At 36.8% G+C, this 24,250-nt stretch overlaps 1 protein-coding gene across 2 annotated transcripts; it reads left to right on the plus strand.

Annotated features, from left to right (window-relative positions):
• Positions 1-15: 15 nt before the first annotated feature.
• Positions 16-19,288, plus strand: LOC121379228 (NADPH:adrenodoxin oxidoreductase, mitochondrial-like). 2 transcript variants are annotated; one of them, XM_041507740.1, is made up of 13 exons: positions 16-108; positions 1,212-1,399; positions 2,478-2,573; positions 2,913-3,035; positions 6,384-6,428; positions 7,075-7,143; positions 8,931-9,032; positions 9,724-9,916; positions 10,676-10,872; positions 14,207-14,272; positions 14,493-14,601; positions 15,622-15,792; positions 18,088-19,288. In XM_041507740.1, exons 2-13 carry the CDS (start codon positions 1,241-1,243, stop codon positions 18,228-18,230), a joined length of 1,473 nt encoding a protein of 490 aa, XP_041363674.1. In that variant the 5' UTR covers positions 16-108; positions 1,212-1,240; the 3' UTR covers positions 18,231-19,288. The 2 variants fall into 2 exon arrangements, with proteins under 2 accessions (XP_041363674.1, XP_041363675.1); XM_041507741.1 differs by having other exon boundaries at positions 68-100.
• The last annotated feature ends 4,962 nt before the right edge of the window (positions 19,289-24,250 follow it).

Genomic DNA, 24,250 nt, shown 5'->3' on the forward strand with positions numbered 1-24,250 from the left:
GTCCAACCGAACTCGGTAATGATCGTGATCTCGGAAATGACCGATTCTGGTCGAACACCTGTGTACAAGAAAACATTGCTGTTTGCTGAATTTTCAACAGGTCATCAGGTTCTACCAAACGCTACTTTGTTTTGTTTTCAGAACTATTTTAATTAAATTTAATTAAATTTTAATTTGCTTTAATCTCAAAGGGTAAGCTAACGTGCATTTGTCTGCATGCTGGATGCACGAACGTATAAAGGGGCCTATATCATATTATCAACTCTCAACTCTTCAAAATCAACTCGATAAACACCCATCATGAGTCTGACCATGAACCCCGACACATGATCGTTAGTTGAGACAGAGTTCGACCCGTACTTCCCTTTCAGTGGTTAGGCCTTGGTTAGTTTTAGGTATAGGGTTAGGGTTGGTCTTTAGAGCAGTGGCGTAGGAAGGTGCCAAAAAGTGTGTGTGTGTGGGGGGGGGGGGGGGGGCACACTTTTATATTTGTACACTTTTACACTTGTAAGGCAAAATATCTGAAAAGTGGGGGGGGGGGCACATGCCCCCTTGCCCCACCCCCGCTTCCTACGCCAGTGTAAAGCCTTTGGTATAGAGGGGTACGAGTCGAACTCATGCCCTCTATTGTAGACTAATAGTGAATAAAGGTACAAATGACTTGAAAATAGGCTTGACAGTTCATTGTTATACCTTTGTATGCCAATATACTGTCATTTAAATCAAGTTGCTTTAACCAATGAATTATGAGTCAACTTCAAGTTCAAGACTTGGATCTGATACACTATCAAACTACAAAACAATTATTAATATATTTTTGGTAATCCAATATTATGACCACCCCAATATTATGATCAGTTTTACAAGTGATGATTGCATGGGTTGAGTTGACCAATCAGTGGGAAGAGTTGACCAATCATTGGGAAGAGTTGACCATTTGGTGGGGCAAGTTGACCAATCGGTGGGACAAGTTGACCAACTGTTGGGGCAAGCATTCATATAGACCGCAATTACAATGGTGCCAATTGATGTAATGTTACAGATCAAGTTTGATTTTCATGGCGATTACCCATTTTTATCAGGGGTATGGCTATAACAAGATTTGTTAGGCCAAGTAGGGGACATTTATTGCTTTAGCTGTACTATTGACATATTTCATTTTATATTTTAGAGAAAATCCTAATGTTATCCTCTTTGTAATATCTTCACAGATCTACATAATTAATCAAGGCTGTAGACCATGGTGTGGTGTGCTTTCAAACAGAGATTTCTGTGGCGTCCGCTCCGTAGAATTATCATCTCAGCTCGAAGACATTACTGTGGCACTGATAAAACACCTCATGTGGCCATTGTGGGAAGTGGACCAGCCGGCTTCTACACTGCACAGCAGTTGTTAAAGGTGATGATAGTTATATACTTTGTGTTTTTGCAAACTTGTATATGTACAAATGATGTTCTCACCAACATGTGTGTAATAAATTACTCTTCCGATTATGATAGCTGCAGAGGCGATATCATCAACTTTTCATTTAACTTCAGTGTAGTTTAAGTTTTCTCAGAACTTTACGGTAAGTCATTTCAGAAATGTTTTAATATGTATATTCCATTTATGATGAATTAATTCCATTTATTCATCTTTACAAAAGGTACAAATATGTCTATATATACATATATATAGTAATTTAGGATCCGATTTAGGTGGCCGCTGACTGTGTTAGACAGGTGATCACTTATTATGGGTGCATTTACATTATAAATTGCTCAGGAGGGGGGAAATGTGGCCGCTTACGACAGATGACCGCTAATTACAGGTGGCCACTAGGACAGGTTTCACTGTGTGTGTGTGTGTGTGTGTGTGTATGTATATGTGTATGTATGTATTGATGTATGAATATCAATATATTGTATGTATGTCGAGGTTGATTGTTACATACATAGCTATTAACGCACTGGCACAGGGGATAATTAAATCCTTTCTGGCCTCACAAATTGTCCCATGCCGTTATTGGGACTCGAACCTGTGACCGTTACATACATAGATATTAACGCACTGGCACAGGGGATAATTAAATCCTTTCTGGCCTCACAAATTGTCCCCTGCTGTTGCTGGGACTCGAACCTGTGGCACCGAATCGCCCGCAAATTGTGAGACTAACCATGATGCGCTCTGAGCTATCGAGGCATCCATAAAAAAGGATGCTCTTGGGCCTACAATCTATGCATGGGGCCTACAATCTATGCGGTCAATCCCGCTTACATGCACGAAACAGTGGGCAGACCTAGCACTGGCTAGTATGTATTGATGTATGGATATCTATATATTGTATGTATGTCGAGGTTGACTGTTACATACATAGATATTAATGCACTGGCACAGGGGATAATTAAATGTATGTACCGGTATGTATGTGTGTGTATATATATATTTTTTTATTTTTTTATTTTTTTTTACTGTTATTATTATTTTTTTCCTACAGGGTCACCCATCTCTTCGAGTTGATATCTATGAGAAGTTGCCAGTGCCATTTGGACTTGTCCGATATGGAGTTGCACCTGATCATCCAGAGGTCAAGGTGAGGTCATTGGTTTCTGCGGTCAGATAAAAATTAATTACACTTTTTAATGTTAAAAATTAATAGTGTCAAGAAAATATCTCATTTATTATTTTGTTCTCTATGTAGCAGTTTTAGTTAACATTAAGTTACTGAACCTATTTTTTTGGCAGTGTAAAATATTTTTGATTATTATAGCATTTTTAGCCATTAAGTTACATATTACTTACAACTTCATTCTTAAATGGTCAATTTTGGCTCATCAAACATGTTTCTTGTCAAAGACATACAGGTTTTATGATATCGTACTGCTCAGGTAGCTCTTGTTACATCAACCTCTTACAAGTCTTCTTTTTTCAGATTGTGACCAACACATTTACAGAGACCGCCAGGAACAAGAGGTGCAGCTTTATAGGAAATATCACAGTTGGCAAGGACATCACAATAGGTGAACTGCAGCGTGCGTATACTGCAGTTGTTCTAGTGAGTTTCTGCCTTTAAAGGGACATTCATGAGTTTGCTGCAATTTTTAGATGTTATTGACCAACAAAGACTTTTTAACGATTGTAATTACATATCAAATATATTTTTCTGCATAAAATATTAGTGGCTGTATATTAAACATATTTCTGATCATTCTAATATTTGTACTAGGTTAAATTTCCTTTATTTTCTAAAATATGTTTTTGCATACGTACAAAATTACAAATGAACACAAAATCCAGTTTGGGCTTCTTATATTAAGACGACCAGAAACACGATTATACAGACACTGATATTCTAAACAAGAAAATATATTTAATATGTAAGTTTAATTGTAGAAATATTTTATTAGTCAGAAACATTTTACAATGCAGCAAACTCGGGAATCTCCCTTTAATACCGGTATAACTAATAAAACATAATGGGCCACATTTACAAATGGTAATCATTGCACGTTTAGTTTAAGAAGACTGCTTAAAATATTGACAAAATATAATGTGTGAACATGGCTAAACACATTAATTTATCAAAACTTATTAGTTCCCTAACCAGAGGGGGCTAAAGGTTTCATCACTGTCCATCTGTCCGTCTGTCCATCTGTCTCGCATATAGTTTTGTGAACCTTTTTTTCACAATGCCTCAAGATAATGAGCTGGAATTTTGTGTGTAGCTTTATCACGTACTATTACAGATCAAGTTTGACTTCCATGGCGATTTACCTATTTTTCACACAGTTATGGCCATTGAATTTAGGAGATACAAAAATGTGTGTTTTTGACCCTTTTTTCCCCCCGCAATGTCATTTTCCAAGCCTTGTTTGGGTCAGAGTGGGATATAGCCCACTGGTAAAGTGCTCGCTTGATGCATGGTTGGTTTGGGATCGATCCCCGTCGGTGGGCCCATTGTACTATTTCTCGTTCCAGCCAGTGCACCACAAAAGTTCTGGTATATCAAAGGTCATGGTATGTGCTATCCTGTCTGGCATGTTTCCTCTGTAAGACAATGCCAAAATTATCAAATGTTTGACATCTAATAGCCAATAATTTATAATTCAATGTGGACTAGTGATGCCGTTTAACAAAACAATTTTTTTTTTGACTTGGGTCATGAAAAATGAAAATATATTGGTTGAACGTTTTTTTTTCTCATTTAAAATAACACAAGAGGATGTAATCTACATCAAAACATCTTATGTGCTATTTAGCTTGTTATTCAATTATATTTTAATTCTATAATAGGATGCTCTAAAATACATCTCGGAAGTCCTAGTTTTTCACACGTTATCAAAAACCCTCCCCTCACCCTATGCTGTCTTTATTTCTAACAGGCCTTATTTCATTTGGCCTGTTGTTTCGAACCCTGCATGTTCAACGAAACATTGCTCATTATTCATGTGGAAAAAAAATGAATTTATTACCACAGCAGGTACCCATAACGGGGAAAATAAAAATCATAATTTCTCACTGAGAAATTATCATGCATTGGTTTAACGTACACTACTATTGGATGATTTGATGCCAACAAACCAATCACCTGTCAGTACTAAATATGATGTCAACACGATTTGGCAAAGAACACACAATGACGTCACATAGTTTAAAGGGACACACCCTAGTTACGGCTAGTTGTTAACCATTACGGCGTTGTTTTTCGCTATTAAACCCATTTTTTCACAAATAAAATTGCACTTTACTTACTTACCGTTTATTATTTAGAATATACATTTCCATTCACCTGAAGTGTTTTTTGGTAATCCTGGTAATCCTGGTGTTTGTAATACTACAAAATGCATTTTTCGTATTTCATAAAATGGCACGGGCCTCTGAGAAAAAAACGTTGATCAGACAAGGTCTAATCTATTTTTAGAGGAGATATTTCCATTTCAATGTCACAGACGTTGGTATACCACGTGACCGTTATCATTTTGGTTCGGTTTGTTTTCTCGTGCACGGTTCGTGCAATCAACATCCGATTTGTTGTCGTTTGCTTGTTGTTCATTTGTGAGATTTTTCTTCACAGTTCGTGAACATTTTCAGTAACAATAAACTTCAGACAGAAAGGAACGCACCCCAAGTCTGTGAAATTTGTCGTGACATAGGCATTGTTGTGCTTCGAGCGACATCTACCGGTGACATCAGAATACTAACTTTCAAAATTATTTCAAGCAATTGGGACATGGGGATTCCCATGGTATTTTTCGATATAAAACCTGCTTTTTCACTCCATTTGATAAAAATGTGATCTAAGTGTGTTACAGGTTTGTAGATTAACCAAATTATAATTTATTTTCGCTGGATGGAACTAGGGTGTGCGGCTTTAAAGCATTTGCGTTTACGTCTTTCTGGTTTCAGTGTTAAACTTGTAATAAAACGGTAGTTTAATGCAATTCATTATAGATTTTTTTTTACAGAATATATAGAACTTTGGGTTTTGAAAATTATCTGTGAACTGTGAATAAAATACAAAGTTAAAGCAATACCCAAAACAGTAAAGTAGTTTACATTGTTTCTATATACATGGACGTGTAAAACCCCCCAAATTAGCTGGGGTAATAAATAGAATAACAAACTCGGTACCAGTTATTATCAAATGTATGTCCCTCGTGAAATAATTTTCACTTATTACTCGCTAAAGTTCGCGACAAGTGAAAATTATTTCACTCGGGACTTAAATTTGATAATAACTGGTAACTTGTTTATTATCCTCTATATCTCTTTAATGACACCTGTGCATGTATTAAACTATGGCTGTTTGGTGTCTGAGATTTGGTTATTTCAACACCTGGTTGAGAGAAAGGAAACACACTGCTACCACAGAGGTAACTCCTAACAACAGAGCATGTGGGTCTGTGTAATCTTTGGCATGCTTACATCAGAGACCTGTTCAAGCACGCCTGTCACGGGCACAACCTCTGACCTCGCCAGAGAGTTCTGTCCGTGACAGGAACAGTAGAGCAACATAGAGTCTTTTACATGTCTCATATGCACATACAGGCCTTTAATAGATATTAATCACTGGCCACTGTTAGTGTTTTGGGGTTCCACGTCAGTGAGGAAACGTACAACAAGTTTTAAAAATATTACACCTCCCTCCTAATATTCAAAGTTAAAGTTTGTTTTGTTTAATGACGCCACTAGAGCACATTGATTTAATGGATGTGAAACATTAGGTAATTGTGACATATAGTTTTAGAGAGGAAATTCATTACATTTTCCATTAATAGCAAGGGATTTTTTGTATGCAAGATGGCAGATACCACTGATATTCAAACATGCTCTTTGGTAGACAATAACCATATACTGTGTATGTCAGCAAATCTTACTTGATTTGTTATTTTTGTTTCTTTAGGCATATGGAGCTGATGAAGACCGAAAACTGGGGATCCCAGGAGAGGTAAAAACCCACTATTAAAGCTTGTATAATGGTAATTTAATTTTAGATTCATGCATAACTAGAATAAAATTAATGTGATTTAAAAAATCCAAATTCTTGTATTTTTTAGCATTTTTTTTGTACCAAAAGGTAAAGTAATGTATTTTAAATTTTCTTTTAAAATATGCACAGGGACTAAGTATTAAGACCAATATATACTGAGAAATTTAATGGATATATACTGGCCTCGGTGGCGCAGTGGTTAAGCCATTGGACTACAGGATGGTAGGTACAGTGTTCACAGCCCAGTACCGTCTCCAACCCAGAGTGAGTTCTTAAGGGCTCGGTGGGTAGGTGTAAGGCCACTACACCCTCTTCTTTCTCACTAACCACTAACCAACTAACAACTAACCCACTGTCCAGGACAGACAGCCCAGATAGCTGAGGTGTGTACCCAGGACAGCATGCTTAAACCTTAATTGGATATAAGCACGAAAATAAGTTGAAATGAAATTATTATTATTATTATTCTTATACAAATGCCACATACATTAATTATGGGGACTACTGATGTATTGGTAACAACGGTAACTGAATAATTATTTTATGTTCATTATGATAATAATTTATTGCTCTGTAGTAATTGTTTTTCAAATTTTTTGTTCAGGATTTGCCAAATGTGTTATCAGCAAGACAGTTTGTTGGTTGGTACAATGGTCTGCCACAGGACAGAGATGTAAGTATTGTAGATCTTGTTGTAATATATATGTGGATATACTGTAAATCTGTCGGTAGAGGCCTGCCTTGAATAGAAGCCTGCTTTCTATAATGAAGGAAATGGTTTATTTAATGATGCACTCAACACATTTTATTTACGGTTATATGGCGTCGGAGATATGGTTAAGGACCACATAGATATTGAGGGAGGAAACCTGTTGTTGCCACTTCATGGGCTACTCTTTTCGATTAGCAGCAAGGGATCTTTTATATGCACCATCCCGTAGAAAGGATAGCACATACCCCGGCCTTTGATGTACCAAACATGGTGCACTGGTTGGAGTGAGAATTCTATAATAAATGAATGAATGAGTGTTTAACGGCACCCCAGAATGAAAAATACATTGGCTATTGTTTGTATAGAATAAATTGTAATTTTTTCTGATTAATGACCATGTTATAATTTAAAAAGCTTAATCCACATGGTGAGAATAAGAAAGGAGAAGGGTTTTCATTTCTCAGTGAAACAAGAAGTTTCCACATGTACAATTTTTTTAGAATATGACTGTATACTCATGACCGTGTATTCAAATTTTGTTAACATAACCTTTTATGTTAAAAAACACTTTGAATGAAAAAACAAATAGAAGCCTGCCTTGAATAGAGGCCATTTCTCAGAGCATCACAAAAAAATATTAAAGCCTGCATTGAATAGAGGACCATTACTCAGAGTGTCACAAAAAAAATAAGCCCAAGCTTCCATTCAATGATTTACAGTAGGTTTGTAGAACTTTTAATAATGTCTTAAAACTTTAACATCATGGCACCTACAAATTATATGTTTATGAGATTAACAATTAAGTCTAGACTCAAAACGTTTATAAGTATGGGCTCTGGTGTATGAAATGGTGTAGCATCATGAAAACTCAAAATATTTGATATTTAAAAGATTTGTCGCAAATCTAGTGAGACTACATATATATCAACCGGTCCAACTGGAGGGGACTATAGTTTTTGTCTTCGTCTGTCTGTTTGTCTTTCTTATAGTTTTCCGGATTGTTTTTCTCAATGCCTCGAGATATTAAGTTTTGTGTCTAGCTTTATAACGTATTATTACAGATAAGATTTGACTTTCATCGCGATTTACCTGTTTGACTAACTTATGGTCCTTATTTTGGACTTGTTTCGCAATGCCTCAAGATATTGAGCTAATATTTGGTTCTAGCTTTGTCGTGTACTGTTACAGATCAAGTTTGACATTCTTAGCAAATCACCCATTTTTCACAGAGATATGGCCCTTTAACTTAGGAGATATGAGATTCCATTGGGCCTGGTAGGCTTTAGCAGTACCCCAGAATGCTTTTTAGTCTAAGAGTGTTCACCTGAGGTGCACAGATTTGCAGGATCAGTATCTGTCAACGGACCTGTTGAGTTCTCTTCCGTTCTTTTTTTTTTTTTTTTTTTTTAAACAAAACCACTAGAGTATATCGATTTATTAAACATCTGCTATTGGATGTCAAACATTTGGTAATTAGGACATATATTCTTAGGGAGGAAACCCGCTATCTTTTCCCATTAGTAGCAAGGGATCTTTTATAAAAGCATTTTCCCACAGACAGGACAGCACATACCACCACCTTTGATATATCAGTCATGATGCACTGGTTGAGACGTGGGGGGAGGGGAATTATCAGAATGGGTCCACGCAAGCACCTCTGGTGAGCACTCTGCCGATTGAGCTATACTATGGGTAAGTTATAGGATAAATTTTCTTTCTTCGCTGTTATTTTTGTCTTATTTTTCCAGTTATCTGTTGACTTGTCTCGTGAAAATGCTGTAATCATTGGTCATGGCAACGTCGCGATTGATGTTTGTCGTATCCTGATGACACCAATCGACACTCTCCGGGTGAGTGTTTCACTAACACTAGCTTGTGGCTGTTCTATAACATGGCGAGCATTGAAATAATTTGAGAACCGTCATTCAGTTTACCAGAGAGTTACCACATGCCAAGGCAGTAGAGAACGGTACTTTGCAGACACATGTGCAGAAGGCAGGTTTTCGGGGGTTGAAAAGCCTCCCTATTCAAGCATATTTTCTTCTTTTCTTTTTTTCAATTAGAATATATTTTATGGTTGAGCATGATTCAAACCCCCTGACCACAGTCCACATACCCCTGTGAAAATTCCTGCACAATCGCCTGCTTTGTTCTCCACAAAATCCTAGTTTGATAGTTATGTGACATTAAAATCTACAAGTATCAATACAGTGAGAACAATGATATGGATGAATAATAAAGTATTAGTGTGTCTGTGAAGGAATTGTACTGTTATAATAATGAAAATATAAATTTATGCGATAAGTTTTAGATTGTGATTTGGCAGATTGTTAATAGTTTTATAATATTTCCTTGGCTTATAGTCAAAACATTGCAGGTGTATTGGGTGAAGTGGTCATAACACCCTTGTCATTTGTTAATGTTTCAAACTTAATAAATAATTAAATAACGTAATTTTAAAACTGACAGTATCCAAACAGCTTTTACGTGACATGCGCATAATTTACTGAAATGTCTTTATACTTAATAAATATTTCACAGAAAACGGACATATCCCAGTATTCCCTTGACCAGCTTGCGGCGAGTAACGTGAAGAAAGTGTATATGGTAGGAAGACGTGGACCGCTTCAGATTGCCCTGACCATTAAAGAATTGAGAGAGATGATTCGTCTTCCCGAGTGTCGTACAATTATTCACAAAGAGGATGTCCTAGATCTTGACAAGGTTATAAGTGGTAATGGCACATTCACATATATTAATTTATTATAATTGTCATAGTTATAAGTGGTAATGACACATTAATATATATTAATTTATTATAATTGTCATGGTTATAAATGGTAATGGTAGTCATTAACATAACTTAATAATTAAATTTCCATTACATTCATTCAATTTAACGTCATCTAGCCATAGGGTTTTCGCCAATACATTAATGTGCCGTTATAGCCAAATCGGTTCTGTTTTCGCCAATACATTAATGTGCCGTTATAGCCAAATCGGTTCTGTTTTCGCCAATACATTAATGTGCCGTTATAGCCAAATCGGTTCTGTTTTCGCCAATACATTAATGTGCCGTTATAGCCAAATCGGTTATGTTTTCGCCAATACATTAATGTGCCGTTATAGCCAAATCGGTTCTGTTTTCGCCAATGAAAATGGTTCCTTTTTCGTAGTGGTTCTAATTTAGCCTCATTGTTAAACAATGATATATTGTTCATAGGATGGTGGACTAGTAAAAATTCTGGCGGGCTTGTAAATTTTAGTTCGTCCTGGTCCAGCAGGCTACGGGTAGTTAAATATTTTCCATTTGTGCACCCCTGCATGTAGGTGTGTTAAGCACCAAACAGCTATTGTTTTAAAAGAAAATTGCAATAAACAAATATTCCTTTTTGTTTTCCTTTCGATTGGTGAAACAACCTGTTGAGTATTTAGTGATGTCAGATGACCTATTCCTGTGACTGACACCACATTACACATATTTTGTCCTCAGATCTGCCTCGCCCACGCCGTCGACTGACCGAACTTCTCCATAAGACGGGCGTGTCTCCCAGCGAGAAGGACTCCAAACACTGGGCGACGGCCAGTCGAGAGTGGGAGCTCCGATTCTGTTTGAGTCCAGTGGAAATTAGAGCTGGGAATGCTGGAAAGAGTGTCGAGGGAGTCAGGTTCTGTGTGAACAGACTTGAGGTGATGTGGATTTTTCAATGAAGGCTCTTCTTCTTTTTTTTGGAGTATGAAGGAATGAAATGGGTGGGTAGGTAGGTGTGTGTGTGGATGGATGGGTTAATGGGTGGGAATGTGTAGGTAGTACTAAACCAAATAACTTCCGGCTGGGTCAAAGTTCGAGGTGCACCCAACTTTTGATAGAGAAGTGAACACCACAAGTCCTGTGATTGGTTAGAAATGTGAGTGTGTTGGTTGTAAAAAATAATAATTTCATCTGGGTAAAAAAAATGTGCAATTTTATTTCATCTAGTACCAATGTGTCAAGTAGCCTTGTGCTTGAAACATGTATGGGGTACCTGTAAAAAAAAGTACTCGAATTTTGTGCGAAACTAGGGTAGTCATAGACGCTACCTGTTATCTCAGAAACGAGCAGCTTGACCCCCATTTTTTTCTGATTCACTTTAAGTGTAAGGGGTGGTAGTATTTATATCCGTGGCGTTTATGTCGGTTGATACGTTGCAGGTAGGAGTTTTAGCCACATATGTTACTATTGTCGTCTATGGGATTTGATTTGGTAGTATACACCCTATAGCACATATTCAGTGCATAATAAAAAATATTATGATTTTGTCATTTTATTTAATTAAACTATACTGGTTGATTAATTAGCCATCACTCGATCATGCAAGTTAACAATGACCTTCACCTTGACAATAATCTGTACATGGCTCTGAATGGAGTTTGAATCAAAGTTAGCACTGAAGAAAAGTTGGTTTTGGCCTATAATTCATACTGTAAAGATTTCAATAATTTCTTTTTACATGGTATTTGACTTGCCATATACAACTGCTCTTAAATATGGTATTATATATAGGCAACCTGAACTAAGATTTTAATAGCAATTTATTTTTATATTAAAAATAGCATGTGCCAATAGTGGGTTAATGTCTTTAGTTTCCATTAACATTGTTAATTTTTTATGTATGAAATTCTGAAAACTCAAATTTGTAAAGAAGTTGATTTGTATTGTCATTTTGACATATTTATAGGGTGCTAAGTTATATTTTAGACAAATTTGTAGTTTTATGCAAAATTTGAAGTAAATTTGAAGAAAAACTTTACCAAAAACATAATTAAATTTGTTGTCACTATTGTGCCTTTTGTTCTTATTTGTACATAACAATAAGGTTGTTAAACATATACTTAGATCTCCAGATCATTTTTTTTTTTTAATAATAATCACTTAGTTAACTCTCATGAAAAGTATTTTGAGTTTATACTAGATTCAGAACCAATTTTTTCAGATTTGATTATCTGCCTTGGATTAAGTTGATAATTTATTTTATTGTTAAAGCTGTATTACCTAATGTTACTAGCTAAATAAAATGCTGGATTACAGATTGTAGGAATACATCTAATGTACATATTGTATTCATCCGGATTAGAAAATAATGCAAGAAAATAGATGTTCGGGTAATTTTGTCATTTAAAAATAGGTTTTTTCAGTAATTAATCAAAAATAAATGTGTTCAAGCTGTATGATAATTCCAGATATCACAACTATTAAAACCTCCAACTACAGTAGGCTATAAACAAAATATAGTCAGGAATATTGGTGGCTGCCAATAGTTTTGATGATTCATTATGAAAATCAGCATGGCCGATGGATTTGAAATTCCCATACCTGGTAACTTGAAGACACCCACACCCAGCATACAGGATTTCCTCCCGACACTAATGTTCAGGACATTAAGTCATTACTTCATACAGGTACAGTCATGTTTGTGTTTCCTTCCTCAGACAGTGTATTTTTTTTAATACTGATATTTCTTTGATGTGCCTGTTAAGGTCTTCATAATCTAGGGGTCAATCAAGTGCATGTGTTTTAATGGAATTCTTTAAAGGGGTAGAGGTACTCTGACTATCTCTGTTGTCTCTACATATATACCTGAGCACACACCCAACTGAAAGTAAATATCTTCAGGAGTTTTATTTTAAAACATTTTGTTGTTTAATATGACATATTGCATTTGTACAAAACTATATGCAATATATATGCTTTTTGAGGTGTACATTATATTAGGTTGCACTGTAGAAACAACAGTTTCAGTGAGGTTGTCAGTTTATGTCAGAATACACCAGATCCTGGTTGTCATAAAGACACATAGCTGGACACTTTTTGAAAAATGTATGTTATCAGTATAGGTAGTACTAAACCAAATAACTTCCGGCTGGGTCAAAGTTCGAGGTGCACCCAACTTTTGATAGAGAAGTGAACACCACAAGTCCTGTGATTGGTTATAAATGTGAGTGTGTTGGTTGTAAAAAATAATAATTTCATCTGGGTAAAAAAAATGTGCAATTTTATTTCATCTAGTACCAATGTGTCAAGTAGCATTGTGCTTGAAACATGTATGGGGTACCTGTAAAAAAAAGTACTCGAATTTTGTGCGAAACTAGGGTAGTCATAGACGCTACCCATTATCTCAGAAACGAGCAGCTTGACCCCCATTTTTTTCTGATTCACTTTAAGTGTAAGAGGTGGTAGGATTTATATCCGTGGCGTTTATGTCGGTTGATACGTTGCAGGTAGGAGTTTTAGCCACATATGTTACTATTGTCGTCTATGGGATTTGATTTGGTAGTATACACCCTGTAGGCAGATTAATGGATGAATGGTTGGATGGATGGGTGGGTGGGTGTGTGGGTGGGTGTGCCAGTGAGTGAGTGTAAGGAAAGATATTTGAGTGGATGGCTGAGCATATAGATGCTTGGATGGATGATAGATGGATGGGTGGATGTTGGATGAATGAAGGATGAATATATGTACTAGATGAATGATGGATGGATAAATGAATGGTGGATGGATGTTTGACTGGATTGGTGAACAGAAGAAGAGTCTGGCAATGTGAGACATAAGAGATGAGTTTCACCATTTCTTGATATGCAGTATTAAGTGACCAGCTATCTAGGCATTCAAAACACTGAAATGAGTATAAACACAGCACTAGCTAATGACCGCTGGTAGTAGGTGGTTAAAAGTATAGTAGGTGACTTTTAACGATGCCAGATATTACTACTGAACACTCTCCAAAGGGGTCAGACTAAGCCCACAGCTAAAAGCTGATGGGGAAATGGCAGGTGTGTGGCACTGATAGCCACAATAGACAAGCCCATGTCATAGTTGGAGAAACCAGGACTGGCATATGGAGATGGACAGCGAAAGAAGTTGAAAGATAGGTGGAGCTGCCAGATCGGGAAGAAATGAGATGGAATTCAAAGGAGAAAAAGGAAAGAGGGCAGCGGGATAAAAAAAACCTAAACAAAAAACATTTGAACTTTTTCTCTTTTGTAGGGTGAAGATATAGTCAATAAAAAGGCTGTTCCTACTGACAAAACTGTGGATATTGAATGTGGTTTGGTAAGTAGTACATTTGCTGTAGTAGGATGAATTAACATATTGTAAAACCTGTGGTATTAGCACAGGTATAAAATACCGTACATCACAATGTACTTTGGGTTTTTTAAATTCAGTTACAACGAAAATCATAATGTGAAAAAGCCCCTTTATAAAAGTATTTATGGTATATACTGCAGGTCTCTGTTGTTATCACACATCATGGATTTTTTTTTTTTTACAGGTACTTAGAAGTATTGGCTTCAGAAGTATTCCTATTGATAGCTCAGTTCCGTTTGACTCTCAGAGAGGAATCATCCCAAATCAAAATGGTCGTATTTTAGGAACTACAGGTAATAAAAAGAACTAAACTTGTCCACTAAACCTACCATTTATTTTCAGACTTGGTTGATAAGAAGTAAACATTATCTCACAGTATGACACAAAATCTACAGGCCTGACTTCTCCCTGTCATTGTTTGCAGAAACATTGGTGTCACCATGCTTACAGAAATAGTAGAGGCCACTTCTTTTGTACATTGCCGGCATGGGACCTATATTAGTCGGTAGAATGGTCACCTGAGGTGCTTTGGTCATAAGATCGAAACCCCTCAATGGTCCCATTTTTAAACTGGATTTTCTCCTGTCACACCCAAAGATAAAGTTTGTTTTGTTTAACAACACCACTAGAACACATTGATTTGTTATATATGTCAAACATTTGGTCATTTTGACATATAGTCTTAGAGAGGAAACCTGTTACATTTTTCCATTAGTATGTTTTATATGCACCATCCCACAGACAGGATAGCACATATTACGGTCTTTGATGTACCAGTCATGGTACACTGGCTGGAACGAGAAATAGCCCAATGGGCCTACCTACAGAGATCGGTTCTAGAATGACTGTGCATCAAGCAAGTGCCCCCCCCCCCCCCCCCCCTTCTACACTACTTCCCTCAGAGTGCACTACGCAATAGGGTGTATGCTGAGGGGGATCCTATGGACCCCCTCGCTGAGGATAATACATTTTGTTTCACACAGTAATTTTTAGCTATTTTAGGTATCCAGGGGAAAATGACAGACTTTTGGATGTGCCTGTCCAGTAGCCAAGTGAAACATTCTTATTTTTACCACTGGGATAGCCTTTATTATTTCATTTCTACTTAGTATGTTTCTTTTCAAGCACTGATCCCTATATCACAATTACATATTTAACACCTAGTCATTTTTTACATTTGTGCCTTTGGTATTTAAAAACATTGTACATGGTTTGAAGAAGATCTGCTTTTTGGTACCCTGCGGTGTGTACATAAACTGCTTAGTAAAACACACTACTGAAAATAGATTTCATTATGTTTTACTTTATTACAGGTTTGTACTGCAGTGGATGGGTTGGCCTTGGTCCGGTTGGGGTGATACTGACCACCATGACTGATGGTTTTGAAAAAGGCAAACTCGTTCTGAAGGACATTGAGGAAGGCAGACTCGACAATTCAGGGAAGAATGGCCGGGACCAAGCTCTAGACATTCTTAAGCAGAGAGGTGAACCGTTTTATACGCCTGTCTATGATGGGTCATATTATGGTATGGCATTGTCCGTCCGTCCGTACATACATCAGTCCATCTGTTAACTTTTTCTTGTCCGGACCATATCTTGCTAAAAGGACCATCAAACCTTACATGTAGAAACAACTTGGAATGGTGGAGTGTTATGTACTATTACTAGATCACTGTGACCTACTTGTCATGGTCAACTGCACATAACAGTAAATCCTTGTACAGACCATATCTTGCATACAGATGCATACAGGACCATCAAACCTCACATGTAGGAACAACTTGGGATGGCGGTGTGTCACGTACTATTACAAGGTTACTGTGACCTACTTTTCACAGTCTGTTGCACATTACAGTAAATCCTTGTATGGACCATATCTTGCATACAGGATCATCAAACCTCACATGTTGGAACAACTTGGGATGGTGGTGTGTTGCATACTATTACTAGGTCACTGTGATCTACTTTTCACAGTCTACTGCACATAACAGTAAATCCTTGTCCAGATCATATCTTGCATACAGATGCATACAGGACCATCAAACCTCACATACAGGAACAACTTGGGATGGTGATGTGTCACATACAATTACTAGGTCACTGTGATACAAATAAATCAAATAATTTGTCTATATTCTGAACATCATAGGAAAATCTTGTTTAGCGAATTTAATCATACCCATGTCATATTCATTAATATCTATGGTTTTTCATCATTCTCCTGATGGGCGTATCATGTACCTCACCAGTACTCTTGTTTTGTGTAAATCTTTTAACAGTCCTTTTCATTAGTCCTCTACCCGTCCAACCTGAGGGGACGATAGGTTTCATCTCCATCGGTCTGTCTGTCTGTCCATCTGTCTATAACATAGCCTTTTACAGATGAAGTGGTTAAGTCGAGGCATGGGATTTTTCATGACAATGAGTTGCTCCGCAAGGCTCAATGGGTGTGTAAACCACTTGCAATCCATAACTGTTAGGCCATGGTTTGTGCTATCCTGCCTGTGGGAAGCGCAAATAAAAGATCCCATGCTGCCTGTCGTTTAGCAGTGGCGACCTTTCCTCTCCAGTGTCAGAATGACCCAATAGCCGATGATAAGATAAAAAAAATAATAAAACAAACTTCATTGTTTAACTTTCATGACAATACCCAATTTGCGGTTGGGCCCGTAGACCATAATTTCCACCTTTCCTGGTAACTTCATTGCTTTATCCGGGGTGGGACGTAGCCCAGTGGTAAAGCGTTCGCTTGATGCACGGTCGGTCTGGGATTGATCCCCGTCGGTGGGCCCATTGGGCTATTTCTCGCTCCAGCCAGTGCACCACGACTGGTACATCAAAGGCCGTGGTATGTGCTATCCTATATATGGGATGGTGCATATAAAAGATCCCTTGCTGTTAATAAAAAAAGAGTAGCCCAAGAAGTGGCGATATTGGGTTTCCTCTGTCAGTATCTGTGTGGTCCTTAACCATATGTCCGATGCCATATAACCATAAATAAAATGTGTTGAGTGCATCGTTAAATAAAACATTTCCTTCCTTCCTTTATTGCTTTATCCAATTCTAACCTGGACTCAAAAGATTTTCTGCCATTAATATTAGTCATAATAATTAATACTAAATTGATTCTTTAGTTAAAATCATGACAAAACTTGTTCGTGAATTATAATCTCAAATCAGTGAAGTAATAAAAATTAACTATAACTTAATCTCTTTCATTCATTTTAAGTTTCATTAGTTATAAAATAAAAATAAAAATTTGTGTCTAATTTAGAATTTTTAAATTTGTTTTTCATGCCATTTTAAATCCAGGACCTGTGCTTATAAAACTTGAGTCTAGACTCGATCTCAAATGATGCCAAATATGCCATTTTTATTGCTTTGCCATGACTATAAAGTCTAAAACTCTATTTAGAGTCTTTGAGTTCAGACTCAGGCATGTGATTGAAACATTTCTAAAAAAGCTGAAAATGATACATGTGTGCCGAGGCACGTAATCAAGTGCAAATTGCACGAGATGATTAGGGGGGGTCTTGGGGGCATTGAAAAAAATTAAAATAAAAAAAAAGCGGAAGAATCACATGCCTGAGACTCTAAAAGTTTTATAAGTGCCAGGCCTGGGCTCTATTCCTCAAAGCAATCTTAGTGATAAGATCACCTTAAGGTCATAGCTACCTTATGCACGTAAGCTAATTTTAGTGCTAAGATCGCTTTATGGAACGTAGCCCAGTTCTGTTATCACTATTCTATTTTTATCTCCACATTGTGTTGTCCTTCAGGTGTACAGGTTGTGAGTTTCTCTGACTGGGAGTGTATAGATGAAGCAGAATGTAAGAATGGACAACAGCACGGGAAACCTCGGGAGAAGATGGCTGATACGGCAGACATGCTGAAAGCTGTATGTTCATCAACAACCAGCTAGAAAGTTTTAAGTGTTGGAATCAGACATGGGGCGATTACATGACAAAAGTAATCGATTACGATTACTTAAGAATGTCATGATTACGATTACAAGGAAAATGAAAGTAATCGATTATGATTGCGATTACACTGCCCAGTAATCATGATTACAATCATGATTACATTTTCACAAATATGAACTATTTTTGAGGTGATGTTACCAACATGAAATTGTACTATAGTAGTGTCGTTAAACAAAACAAACTTTACTTATTACATGGATATTTAAAACATATTATTATATTTAACGACAAAACATAATTACATGTGTGTTAATCCCCAAGCTGCTAAAAGAAACCAAAGCATGCCCCTTTAATCGCCGAACTGCTCTAGTTCAGTGTCACATAAAAAAACATACAGTTATCAAAGGTCAGAGTTGTCAACTATGATCATTTGACAATAAATCAAAAGTATTGCATGCGATCGGTTGTACTGTGGCAGACTCTTTGCTTTTGTTAGTCTTAATGACTGCAGACGGACAGCGCACAACCTTAATCTCTTGTCTGTAAGCTTGACTGGGCAGCCAAATCCACACACAGCAATAATTTATTTAACATATATAACCCCTCCCTCCAAAGCATCACTACAATCGTTACAATTTTAGGTAACCATTGGTATAAAGTAATATAACCCACAAATTAAAAAAGAAAGATTAAAAGAATAGGATTTTGTTTTTAGTGTTCTACCGGTTAACTGATTCACTTGACAGGTAAAAAGACATAAAAAACCCCACACACACAGGACGAAAAGTCATAGGAAAAAAAATGTCACAGCTTTTAATAAAAAAAATATATTAGGCAATGTGTAACTGACTCCTAGTTTTTTCCGATATTAGTTTGGTCATTGTTTTATTTGAATAAAAAACATAGCAAACACCAAACACATTATAGATGAACACATAGATACGTTTTAAAAAATATTTACTTATAATAATGGTTTGAAAAAGAAAGAAAGAAAGAAAGAAATGTTTTATTTAACGACGCACTCAACACATTTTATTTACGGTTATATGGCATCAGACATATGGTTAAGGACCACACAGATTTTGAGAGGAAACCCGCTGTCGCCACTACATGGGCTACTCTTTCCGATTAGCAGCAAGGGATCTTTTATTTGCGCTTCCCACAGGCAGGATAGCACAAACCATGGCCTTTGTTGAACCAGTTATGGATCACTGGTCGGTGCAAGTGGTTTACACCTACCCATTGAGCCTTGCGGAGCACTCACTCAGGGTTTAGAGTCGGTATCTGGATTAAAAATCCCATGCCTCGACTGGGATCCGAACCCAGTACCTACCAGCATGTAGACCGATGGCCTAACCACGATGCCACCGAGGCCGGTATAATGGTTTGAAATGCAACATTAGCCCGAAATGAAAATATAGAAAACAATAGATCGAGTTTGAGCCGTTACGTCACTGTTACCAGTGACACCAGAAAAAAACATGTTAAAAGGATACAAACTCAGGATAGTCCCTTTAAATTCTTATGAATATTTATTCAAAGTTTTATAGCTTACCAGGTGTACATAACATATGGTACATAATATAACCATTTACAGACATAATGGAAGGTGTTGGTATAAAACAGTTACGGAGAATATGATATGTGTACAGAACTCTATTTAAAACTAAGTAACCATAGATTCACGCCTTCTTATTATTTTGTATAAATATTTTCCTAACTTACATACTTTGTTTACATTGCTAGTAGGTAGTAACTTTATTACTTTAAAGATACATGTATATTGAAGGATACTATAATAATGATTAATATATAATCATCAAAACAAGTGCAAGTTCATACAGTTTGAAACTTTAATCCTAGTGTAGTAATCACGGAAGTAATCATAAATTACGATTACATTAGCAATGTAATCGATTACGATTACTATTACATGGTATTCTCAAACAGAGTAATCAATTACAATTATGATTACATGAAAATACGATTACTGATTACGAATACCCCATGTCTGGTCGGAATTAATGTTGAAAATTCACCACAGGCACGGGAATCCTATGGAGAAGATCGCTAATACGGTGGACATGCTAAAAGCTGTATGTTCCTCAACTACAAGCTAGAGAGTATTAAGTGTTGGAATTAATACTGGAAATTCTCCAAGTGCCTTAATTTTCAAAAATTGGTTGAAAACTGACTAGCACTGGTTGAAAACTCAACACTACTGGTTAAAAACTGACCACCACTGGTTGAGAACTGACCACCACTAGTGAAAGAAGACAATCATTGTAGTCTGCCTTGATCACTTATTCCATCACATTTTAGAATTTTCTCTTTCATTTGACATAGTTCATGAAATTAATACATGGCTCATATGAACCGTATTTATTGTGATGTATGTATCTAAATTTATTTGATGTATAAGAATTGTTACATGTTTACATTTATATTATGTGGTATGATGCCACTATTAATTATGGTACACTTATGTATTTGAATTTATTTGACTTTGTATAAGCATCGTGACATGTTTATATTTATTGTTTTATGATGCCACTATTTATTATGGTACAACGTATATGTATCTAAATTTATTTGTATTTGTATAAACATTGTAACATGTTTATATCTATTATGTTGTATGTTGCCCCATGGAGTGTATTGATCCAGTAAACTTAAACTGAAATTGTTAGTTGAAATCATGGGTTATGGAAATTACGGAAAGTCATGGAATTTTTATTTGAATCATGGAAGTTAGAGAAAATAAATATTAGTTAATAATATTTATTTTTCTCATTTAAAATAACTTAAGAATAGATGTGCATTTCATATCTGTCTTAGGATTTTAAAATTTTATAGTAAACACTTTTTTGGTTCTGTGCCCTGTGTCCATCAGAACCCATCCAGGGGTCGAAATTCTTGGATCTGCGGTTTTTCTCTCATGGAACATTGCGTTTCCTCGCATTTTAATCGTCCTTGCCCCCGGACCCCTCTAGATTTCCTTTTTTTACAGTTCACAGCCCCAGACCCCTCTAGATTTCCTCCTTTTTACAGTTCACCAATTCCCACCCCTGCCCATCGGAAACTGTTTTTCCAGTTATCATGGTAATTAAATTTAAATGATGGTTCATGTTACATGATAATGGGTAACAGAATTTCGGTTATATGATTTTGTTGACACGCTACTGGGAGCAGTAGTTTCCATTGACATTTTTGGGTTTTTTCCATTGCAACCAGTGTTTCATGACTGGTATATCAAAGGCTGTGGTATGTGCTGTCATGCCTGTGGGAAATGCATATATTATAAATGATCTCTGGCTGCTACTGAAAAAAGTAGTTGTTTTTTGTTATTCTTGTTGTAGGTTGTTTTGTGGCTTTTGTAAAGCTACATGCCTGAATTACCAAATGATTGACACACAGTTGCCAATGATTAATGACAATTTATGTTGTGACAGTGGAATTTCCTTTCTTTTTGTATGTTAGACACCAAACAGCCATGCTTTATAATGGGCTGAAGTGTTGTTAATCAAACATTCCCTTTCATAGTAGATTTTACTCTGTTTTAAAATTAATGTGGGCAGGATTTAGCTCAGTCAGTTGAGCACTCGCCTGAGGTGCTAGCATCGCACGATTGAACAACCTCGGTGGATCCGTTCAACTGATTTTTTTTTCTTCTTTCCAACCAGTGCACCACAACTTGTCAAAGGCTGTGGTATATACTTTTTTGTCTATGGAAAAGTGATATGTGTTTTCCTGTCTGTGGGAAAGTGCATATAAAAGATACCTTTCTGCATTAGGAACATGTAGTGGGTTTCCTCTGTACGAGTCATAATTACCAAATGTTTGACATCCAGTAGCCGATGATTAATTAATTGATGTGCTCTTGTGGTGTCGTTAAACAAAACAAACTGTATTAATGGTTTAAAGGTACAGTATCACAGTTATAATCTCTGTATAAATAACTCGGGAATATCTAAATTGTAATGTGCTTGCACAGTGTGTAAAGAGTCATGTTCAGTATTCCTGTCTCACTTATATTAATTAAGCGAATTCACAATATCTGGCAAATTGACAATCAGCAACTAGATAGGGTTGTCACAGTCAGATGAGTTACACAAACTTGTTGGCAACATCTGCCTGGCGTAACATAATGCAGGAACAGTGGTGCAGGGACTATGGGGAGGGGGGGGGGGGGCTGGATAAAAAATATTATTGGTAGTAAATCTTAAGGCAGAAATGAATTTTACATGTAGAATGCAGAAAATTGCATTTTAGGACATCTAGTTTTCAAAATTTTAATAGGGAGCATACCCCAAACCAATTAGAAACTTTGCTCCGCACTCTTGATCTCAGTCCCCCCCCCCCCCCAGTGTCTACTTGATTCCACCATCAGGTCATAGGGTTTAACATTCACATTCAGAGCAAGCTGTTGTAGTGTACGCCTGTCATGGGCACAGTAGTCGGCCTAAGACGGCTCCTTCATCCAGGACAAGAAAAAGAGTTTGGGGTAGGTTGGCTTAGGGACCACTCGTGCTGGCAATTGCAAGAAAGCACCAGCAGCTCATCCGGGGTCAGTATTGGACAGGGGCATTTTTGGTGCTATTGAAGTTTGAATGTCCCGTAGGATAAAGTCAAAAGTATAAAGATTACACAGTTTTCATGAGGTAATTTTAGCGCATAATTTGGAACGGTTTATCAAAAGAGTAAACGGAGCTAGCGAGTAATTTTGATTTAGTTTGCCGAATAGTAGCTCATATTGGAATATTGCCTATTTTATTGTACAGTAACATTCTTATGTAGGCGTCTGTACGTTTATGTACATGTTATATGGAAACCTGTTATCTCACTGAGAAATGAAAACCCCTTCTTCTTTCTTGTTCTCACCATGTGGATGTCATGTAAGAGAAATGATGAATATAACCTGACAAAGCTACAATAGCAGACGTTGACCTTTTATAGAAAGTTAAAGTTTGCTTTCTTTAACCACACCACCAGAGCACATTGATTTATTAATCATCAGCTATTGGATGTCAACCACTTGGTAATTTTGACATACATGTATAGTCTTTTAAGAGGAAACCTGCTACATTTGTCCATTACTAGCAAGGGATTTTGTATATGCACCATCCCACAGACAGGATACCACATTCCACAAACTTTATGATACCAGTTGTGGTGCACTGGCTGGAACGAGAAATAGCCCAATGGGCCCCACTGACGGGGATCAATCCTAGACCAACCGCACATCAAGAAAATGCTTTACCACTGGGCTACGTCCCGCCCTCCCCCAGGCAGGATTCTATTCAAGGCAGGCCTTTTATTTTTCTGAGACCAGGCAACTTTTCTAGATTTGAGTCTGAGACACTGTCATGACAATACCATACGAATTGTATGCGTGTGACATCATTAGAGATTGAGTTTGGACTCTAAGGCCCATATTTATAAAGGCGTTTTAGGTAAAACATATTTTAACTAAAACATGTTCTAACCTGAACCACATTTTAAATCGATATCATAAAAACTGTTTTAATTAAAAAAACACTGTTTCACTTAAAACATTGTTTTAGAGTACCGTTTTAAAGTGTACACATATATGCAATATCAGGAATGCGCTGATCTTACGAAATATATGTCGGATGTGGGGAAGGGGAATGTACCTCGGGATATATGCGTAGATCGCCACGAATTTTTTTTTTACTTTTGGACTGATTAAAGTTGTGTTTTATTGTGTTTTTTCTCTGAGCCCTCACAGTTCACCACCCATATTTCTTCCCTGAAAGCTGGCGAGAACATGAAACATACAAGTTGTTTATTCAAATCTCTGTTTCATTAAGCTGCCATGCCAGTGTGCCACTATTTTGACAAATCTGCTTGGACATTAATAGAAGACCAGCCTTTTCTGTTGTTGGATCTTTGCCCGTTTTCACCTTGTCCAATTAAACGGATGTGACTGCAGTCAATGGCTCCTACGCAGTTGGGGGAAACCAGCAATGTTAAAAAAAAAAATCTTTAAGATCGTTCA

Source organism: Gigantopelta aegis, chromosome 8 (assembly GCF_016097555.1).
Source record: "Gigantopelta aegis isolate Gae_Host chromosome 8, Gae_host_genome, whole genome shotgun sequence".
NCBI classification, from domain to species: domain Eukaryota; kingdom Metazoa; phylum Mollusca; class Gastropoda; order Neomphalida; family Peltospiridae; genus Gigantopelta; species Gigantopelta aegis.

Bases quoted from the DNA above. Each gene is read 5' to 3' on its own strand.
- LOC121379228 (XM_041507740.1), top strand. From the start codon at position 1,241: ATGGTGTGGTGTGCTTTCAAACAGAGATTTCTGTGGCGTCCGCTCCGT. The intron at 14,273-14,492 runs GTAAGTAGTACA...TTTTTTTTACAG, and splicing joins TGGATATTGAATGTGGTTTG to GTACTTAGAAGTATTGGCTT. The intron at 14,602-15,621 runs GTAATAAAAAGA...ACTTTATTACAG, and splicing joins TCGTATTTTAGGAACTACAG to GTTTGTACTGCAGTGGATGG.